At 30.1% G+C, this 8,665-nt stretch overlaps 1 protein-coding gene across 1 annotated transcript; it reads left to right on the plus strand.

Annotated features, from left to right (window-relative positions):
• The first annotated feature begins 964 nt into the window (after positions 1-964).
• LOC137830332 (beta-fructofuranosidase, insoluble isoenzyme 1) lies at positions 965-6,252 on the plus strand. Its single transcript, XM_068637608.1, has 7 exons — positions 965-1,183; positions 3,746-3,754; positions 3,953-4,815; positions 4,912-5,070; positions 5,146-5,384; positions 5,477-5,570; positions 5,946-6,252. Exons 1-7 carry the CDS (start codon positions 1,006-1,008, stop codon positions 6,123-6,125), a joined length of 1,722 nt encoding a protein of 573 aa, XP_068493709.1. The 5' UTR covers positions 965-1,005; the 3' UTR covers positions 6,126-6,252.
• The last annotated feature ends 2,413 nt before the right edge of the window (positions 6,253-8,665 follow it).

An 8,665-nucleotide genomic window follows, 5' to 3' on the forward strand; every position in this document is an offset into this window, starting at 1 on the left:
TTTATGAATTGAAAATACAATATATATCTCTTCTCGAATAAAAGGAAGAAATACTATTAACATTTTGACACTTTTCTCAAAATATCACATTATCAACATGTTAACTTTGGAAAAAGGGATGCGAGTTCAATAAAGCTTTAAATTTTTTTGCAATGTTAGCAGGGAAAACGGACACGGGCAGACTATTTAGTAACCGACATCTACTACTTCAAAATTTATTCTAAAATAATTTTATATAACTTGTGCAAAGATAGTTGGGAATAACAAAATAAATATAAGTATGTAAAAGAAAGTCTCGTGAACATTTATTTTATACTTTGGCTTCTCCTTGCATTCAAACCTCGAAGGGTTTCATTTTAGTTAAGAAATTAAATCATTTTTCGTTGTCACTTCTTGAAAGAAATTGCTGACTCTAGAAAAGGGATATTTTAAATATTAAAGTTTTTCCAATTAGACATTGATTATGTCATCTAATGATTTTAAAACAAGTTTATAAACTTTATAGTAAAGTTTTAAGACAATGGCAAGATATTGTTAGAAAGTGCTATTGTGTAACTTTTTATATTAAGTATACATTGAAAGTGTAATTTGGTTCATTAACTTTCGTTATGAGACAATTGCTATCGATTCTCGATATTTATTTCAATGAAAATCAAATTTGAAATCTTAACTATCAATTGCTAGATCAAACACTTATTATTAAGTTAAAAATTATAATTAATATTGAAAGTGCAACTTTATATATATATATATATATATTAACTCAATTTAAATTCACTGTTTAATAAAATTTAAAGTGTTGAGAATAAATTTCGAATCATATTTGTTCAAGCTAACTCAATTTTAATTTTAATGATACCAAAATGAAACTAGTATAAAAAGTGTTTACATGGCCTAATTTGATCTACCTTCACCTTTTTCACTCTATAAATAACATCAACAGGTACCTTTGTCCTTCACAATCTTCCCGTTTCTTCTTCACACATTGTTCTTTGGTTCATTCTAATGGCTCTCCCTATTTGTGTTACCATTATAATAATTTGCTTCTATTTTGTGATATGTAACGATGGCGTTGAAGCGTTTCACAGCATATACCCGGGTCTCCAATCCATTTCAGTGCCTTCTGTGAGCAAACTTCACAGAACTGCATACCATTTTCAACCTCGTAGGAACTGGATCAATGGTAAACTTCACAGTTTCTTACTCATATACCCTTCATTTAGAGTGCAATCAATTTTCCTCACTAATTCTTAATCTCTACATAGGGTGCCTAAACAAGCTACAATACTTTATTTTGTCTCGTGTCACTAAAAGAAAAATTAATTTAAGTTCACAAATTTACTTCAAACATCTACACTGTATTAGTATCTTAATATATATTTAATTTGAATATAAAGTTTCTAATATATATATATATATATATATATAAGTTTTATTATTTTTCTTGTAAATGAAAAATTCAGAGAGATGTGATATAATCGGTAATTACTCAATACTTTATCTTGACTATCATGGGACAAGAATAACTTAGAAACACAAATTATTTTGTATTAGAAATATGAACATAAGGAAACTTGTGTTTTAGTGGCTTTTGCATGCCCTTCTATAGTTGATTCCACAATCTTGCACGCGAAACTCTTTTGTAGGACACAATCACATGCATGAAGCTAACTAGTGCTTTAGTGCGGTGTAGTGTATATTTTGAGTATCTGGAAGACTCTGCTATGTATTTTACATGGAATAGTTTTGTAGTGGCATAGAATGTCAGACTTTGTTGGAAAAACGAAGATAGTAACATTGATATGGTATTAAACTTTTGTTAGGTGCTTCAATATATCTGTGCCAAAACTGAAAATAAAGTCAAGGTTCACTGTGGGTTTTCCCTTTTCAATTACATAGATGCATGCCATTGTAAGAGGAAGAAAATGGATGTTGCACGCATTTACTGCACATTTCACCTTTTTCTATCTCTTACACTTTTCTGCTATAATATGAAATCAACTTCTAACCAATAACAGTAAGATTCGAGAGTGGTCTATACTCCAAAACAGTGAAAACTTCAATCCAGAATTTGAACTTTCACCTTAACACAATATTTTGATACATATTATTATACAAATTAATGAAAAAAAAACTTGAAGAACAGTGTAAGCAATACTTAAAAGAACTGCATATATAAGAAATGGGAGTGGCCTATCCCATCTTATTCCTGTGAAGGTGCTGGAACATTCTTGTTTAGCCTCCACGTTGTCTTTTTGTGATGGACCACTAACACACAGAGATGAAGGACTCAGTTTCATTAATATAGAAAATAACAGCATGTGTCCAAAAGTTTCATTTTTTTATCAGCAAACAAAGAGTGTCCGAAAGTTTCATAATTTGGTTCATAAACTGGTTTGCTGTGTTATCATATTGATGAATGGCTACAAATTAACATGGTGGTATTAGGTTAAGGCACATGCAAATGCGGTGTCTTATCTCAGTCAAAAACGTTCCTGCTTCACAATTTATTCTCCTCTACCATAAATCATTTTCCTATTCATAAAATAAGTTCTACGTTTTTATTTTTCCCCCCTATCATGTTCCTACTTATTTTATGAATTAAAATGTACTTCACATTATTTTATTCTTTACAAATATATTATTGCTTTCTGAACTTAAATACTTAATTGGTTTAACAAAGTATTTTATATTTTAAAATAATCGTAAAGTATCTACTCATCTTTTCTTTATTTTTTTCAATATTTATGTTGTTTGCATCAAATTTTAAAAACAAGAAAAAAATGATATTCTATGTTTATTTATGAAAAGAAAATTAATTAAAAAACGTTGTCCGAAACAAACCCTGAATTTTCTTAATCCGTTTTCGTTTTCTTTCTGTTCTATAATCTAAGTATGTTTATTGTATTAGCAAGCTGCAAAATAATTTAGTGGTTTAATATTAATGTTGATAATTGTTAAAGGGGTGTAGCTAATGTTGTTTAGTAGGTGTGTTGTTGTAAATTTATTCAATTCATATATATATATATATATATATATATATAATAGTTAATAATTAATTTTGTATCTCGTTGATAAACAAACTTTATTAGCAAAGGATAGTAAAAATCATCAATAATTGCTTATAAAAAATATAAACTAGTTATTCCACTGTTATTAAACATAAAAGATAACATCGTTGCCCTTATATATTAATTAAACTAAATCAATTAACAAAATACATTATCACATGTAAAAATGTTTTACTTTCTAGAAAAAAATGTAAAAGAGTTTTGTAACATAGACACGCATATGTAATTAGAAAATGATATATATATATATATATTTGTTAATTAATGTAGTGAACTAATAATGTTTTTCCGTATATTGGGGCAACCAAGAATTCGGTTCTTTAAATTTATAACTTGAGAAAATGATGATTAGAAAAGGTTTATCTTTTAAAGATCGAGTTTATTTAATAACTGAACTTTGTGACAAAATGTACATTTTTTTTCCGTGTACAATACCATGATATAATGTGCATATATATAAGAAACGATTAAATTGTCATTATCCTGTAAGAAAATTGTTTCAACATATTAATTTCCTAATTGATAATTATAACTGGTTTTCTTCTGCTCAATCCTCCTTCACCTTAGGATTCAGTCTTAATTCTATAAAATTGATAAAACCTTTTTTTCTTTATGGAGTGCTGATATTCTTTGCTTTCTGATTCTTTCATGGTGTCAATCGGGTGCACGTGCAGATCCAAATGGTGAGCAACTTCTCCCTTCACTTTCACTAGTTTTTCCTTCTTGTATGTTATTTCAATCTTTGATAAACCTTTATTATGTTATTCCAATTTTTTTTTTATGTTAAAGAAACAAAGTTTTTCTTAATAAGTTATGAATGTGTTGAATTTAGGATAAAGGGTGTATAATTTGTTATAATGATCCATGTCATGCAATAACAGGTCCCATGTACTACAATGGAGTCTATCATCTGTTTTACCAATACAACCCAAAAGGAGCTGTTTGGGGTAACATTATATGGGGCCACGCAGTATCAAAGGATCTCATCAATTGGAAAGAACTTGAACCCGCTTTATACCCATCCAACCCGTATGACAAATACGGGTGCTGGTCCGGGTCAGCCACCGTACTCCCGGGTAAAGGACCGGTCATTCTTTACACCGGAGTGATTGACAAACACAGCAACGAGGTTCAATTATACACCATACCCGAAAACAAGTCAGACCCGTTTTTAAGAAAATGGGTAAAGCCCAAAGCTTTTAATCCAGTCATCAGGCCGGATCGCGCCATGAATGCCAGTGTGTTCCGCGACCCCACTACTGCATGGTGGAGTAGGGACGGACATTGGAGGATATTGATCGGTGGCAGTAGCAAAAATAGAGGAGTGGCCTATACATACAGGAGCAAGGATTTTCTGAGGTGGGTCAGGGTCAAGCACCCGATCCATTCGGCTGCGTCCACGGGCACGTGGGAGTGCCCGGATTTTTACCCGGTTTCTTTAAAAGGGAAAAACGGGTTAGAGGTATCCAGTGTTGGGAATAGAGTTAAGCATGTTCTTAAGAATAGTCTCGACAAAACTAGGTACGAGTACTACACAATTGGAACGTATTTTAGGAATAAGGACAAGTATATCCCGGATAACACTTCAGAGGATGGTTGGGGTGGTCTGAGATATGATTATGGAAATTTTTATGCTTCCAAATCATTCTTTGACCCGAGCAAGAACAGAAGGGTTGTGTGGGCGTGGGCAAATGAATCAGACACCAAAGAAGATGATGTCAAGAAAGGCTGGGCAGGAATTCAGGTAAGCTATGAACATGGAATTAATGTTAATTAATCATATGTTTATGTTATATATATTGAAGTTTTCTTTGGGTGTGTTCTTGTTTTCTAATTTCAGGCAATTCCGAGAACTGTTTGGCTTGATTCTCATGGGAGACAATTGCTGCAATGGCCTGTTGAGGAATTAAACAGTCTTAGAGAGAAAGAAGTTAACCTAAGGAACAAGAAGCTTAAAAAGGGAGATTATGTTGAAGTTAAAGGGATTACTGCAGCTCAGGTAATTATACTTATAATTGAGTTTAATTTGGGTGTATTGTTATCAAAGAAAACGAAATTGAGTTTTGTAACGCAGGCTGATGTGGAAATTAGCTTCTCATTCTCAAGCTTGGAGAAGGCAGAAGCATTTGATTCAAGGTGGGTGAACGCAGAGAATTTATGTGCAGAAAAGGGTTCAAAGAACGAAGGAGGGATTGGGCCATTTGGAATTCTCACATTGGCTTCAGAAAAACTGGAAGAGTTCACTCCTGTGTTCTTCAGAATTTTCAAAGCTTCAAACAAACATGTCATTCTCATGTGCTCTGATGCTACAAGGTAACTCAACTAATATTTTAATTTTCCACTTCTTACTATTTGTCTGAATATTGATTTCTGCATATTTTCTGATTAACTTCATTCTTTCACAGTTCGTCTTTGAAGAAAGAACTCTATAAGCCTTCATTTGCAGGTTTTGTGGACGTCGATTTATCCGTCCATAAAAAACTCTCTCTCAGAACTTTGGTATGTGCTAATCTCATCCCCAATTTCGTCTCATAAAACATTATAATAAGGCTTTTCTTATTTACCAATTAATTGCCAAATTTCATTATCTCTCACATCATTTTACTATATCTATACACTTAAAATAAACAAACCCATGAATTTTAATAAAATAAAGTTTATATTTTTGCTCTATTTTTTAAATAAACATTCATATTTAATGTGTTTTTATAAATGGCACTTATTTTTTTTAATAAAGTAGCGCTTACTTGTTAAAATTGAAAATTAAACTTTAAAAGATAAAAAAAATTAAACAAAAATCTTTTTCTTAAATGATTTTAATATATCGTGAAGAATATATATATGTTTTTTTTTTATATTTAATTTTGATGACAGATTGATCACTCGGTGATTGAGAGTTTTGGAGCTGGAGGGAAAACAAACATCTTATCTAGGGTTTATCCAACACTAGCAATAAAGAAAAAAGCTCACTTGTTTGTGTTCAACAACGGTACTGAGCACATCACTGTGGAGAACCTGAGAGCATGGAGCATGAAATCTGCACGTCGAAATTAATAATCAGCTACAAACTAGTATGAATAAAGTAGAAATAATATTAGCATTTGGCCTTCTTTCGATTGTGGTTGTTACCTTCACATGACATGTACTTGTTATACATTTACATGGTTTAATTTTATGTCAATGGAATTTTAATTTATGATTTTTTTTTAATCAGTAAATAATAAATTAAATAGAAAAGAACAGTAAGGGTAACCTTTATAAAAAAAATACCAAGTTTTTTTAAGAATCTTACAATGACGATAAATCTAGACAAACGTTTAGAACAAATATCTGACCTTTTTAATCACGCAAGTATCAATGATATGCTACCATGTTAATATAAGTAATTGGACTTTGAGCTTATCATGAGAAAAAGAAAGACACTCTTAGAACCTTGTTTTTAACCAAGCCTACGATTGCACTTGAACCCGTGAGAAGACTTTGCTTGATTAAAAACTATCTCATTCATGTGTTTCTAAATGCATCATATGATTGAGAGCCACACTTCTTTCCATAACTTATTACCTTCTTTGCTGAATCAAGTACAGTTATTGAAAGTGTTCTTTCGGAACAAAATGGTTTACGGAACTAACTCTATTCATATCTATAGTAATTTTAATATATTCAATATATATATAAGAATATGATTTCATTTGAATCTTATTGTTTAGTTATTAAATATGGAATTCTTGAAAACATAAGTTGAGTTAAACATATATGAGTTAATTTTTTTAAAGATTTTTAAAAACTTTATTTAAATTAATGAAAAATTACTTTATGCAAATTAATGAAAATTTAATTGTGAACATCAATCAATTTTATTAAGAAAAATTACTTTTAATTTTAAGCGTGTATATTTAATGTTATTTAAGTTTTCAAAGCATTCAATATAAATTTAATAAAGATAAGAATTATATGAGATAAAAGTACGAGTAATACAATCAAAATTCTACTCATTCACTCTCGTCACGTATCTACATCGAGTAGAGTTATTTAAATACTCGACTATGTTAATACATTAATTTTTAAGTTTTATTGACACTCCTTAAGAAAAAGAACAAAAATATACAACACAGCACAGGATATTGAATTCTACAGGTTATACAATGCTACTTGTGAAATCTGATCACAAAGAAACGCTCCTAACAATCCAAATAAAAAGAAATACAACTCAAAATGAAAAAAAAAATCATAGAACAAGATCACCTCTCTCTCTATAAATATATATATATATATATATATATATATATATAAACTTATATAATGTAATTAGAAAGAAGAAATGGTGATCTTTAATTTAAAATAATCAAACTATGATTTTTCATCATATGATTTAGATAGAAATGCTCCTGGGAAATATTTTTTAGAATGCAAAGCTCTCTCATTCAAAGAGTTTTGAAAAAAAAAAAAATTCAAACTTGAATTAATAATATTATATATGAAAATAGGATTTGTAGGTTTGATAATTTTAGTAAATTAAAATTGTTGTGACTTATACGGTCTATTATTATTCACGTACTTGTTCAAGATAAGTTTTGATAATAACAAGTACTAAATGTTGTACTTGAATATATACAATTACATGTATATTCTGTTGTCTGTTTGTATGTTAGTTGTATATTTATTTATACTTGATATATATAACAAATACTAAATATGTTGGGTTATTCAGAAGGAAGTTACAAATCTTAGATGGTTAATAAGAACGAGTTAATTGATAATAAAATATGTCTAATATAACATCACAAAAATATTTTGTAGATCAAATAAAATTAAAGAAGTAGTAAATAATATACATAAGTTGATTAATCATTTATAGAAAAAAAAAATGCTTCAAACGTTTATATGATATATCACAAATGATACAAAAGGGAACATGATTTAAATAAAATTAATGATCTTTATTGTATATGTTTGAATTTCAAGCAAATCCATGTTTTTCTTTGTGAGACCTTCCAAATAACTTTACAAAGTATGATTCAAGGAATTGAGAATTGTCTCACCCTTCTTTCTAATGAAGTTCTCATGTTTTTGTTTGTTGGGAGAACTTCCTATTGACTTGGCCTTTTTTTTTAAGCATATGCTTAAACTTTCTTGAAATGGTATATTTCTTTAGTTCATTTTTCCAACTCAACCACGAAAGTATATTCTTCCTCTTCAGAGATCTCAAAGCTCTATAACTCCATTTCGTCTGAGTTAGATCTACTTTAATGTAGACCACAATCAAACGATGTAGAGGTCTTCTTCTGCTCGTGATCTTGGAGGTGCACCTCGTGCACTCTCAAGATTCCTAAAAGTTCACAACACATGAACTTTTTCAAATCCCACACTTCTTGGAGAGGGTGGGTTTTGCCTCCCAACCCTTAGGCATGTTATCTACAAAGTTTTGGTTGATCTATGCTTTGGAGAAGTTTTTATCTAAAACTTTTAGACGATTTAAAAGATTCTGAATTCTTTCAAACATATCGTCCATGATTTCACCGTCCTTAATGGTGAAGAACTCATAGTGGCATGTGAGGGTGACAACCTTCCTTAACTGGACATCCTCATTTCCT

Source organism: Phaseolus vulgaris, chromosome 7, assembly GCF_051622355.1.
Source record: "Phaseolus vulgaris cultivar YP4 chromosome 7, ASM5162235v1, whole genome shotgun sequence".
NCBI classification, from domain to species: Eukaryota; Viridiplantae; Streptophyta; class Magnoliopsida; order Fabales; family Fabaceae; genus Phaseolus; species Phaseolus vulgaris.

What these genes read in the sequence shown, in the direction of transcription:
- LOC137830332 (XM_068637608.1), top strand. Translation starts at nt 1,006, where the DNA reads ATGGCTCTCCCTATTTGTGTTACCATTATAATAATTTGCTTCTATTTT. An exon ending in AAGGGATTACTGCAGCTCAG is followed by an intron (nt 5,071 to 5,145) that starts GTAATTATACTT and finishes TTTGTAACGCAG; the next exon opens with GCTGATGTGGAAATTAGCTT. An exon ending in ATGTGCTCTGATGCTACAAG is followed by an intron (nt 5,385 to 5,476) that starts GTAACTCAACTA and finishes ATTCTTTCACAG; the next exon opens with TTCGTCTTTGAAGAAAGAAC.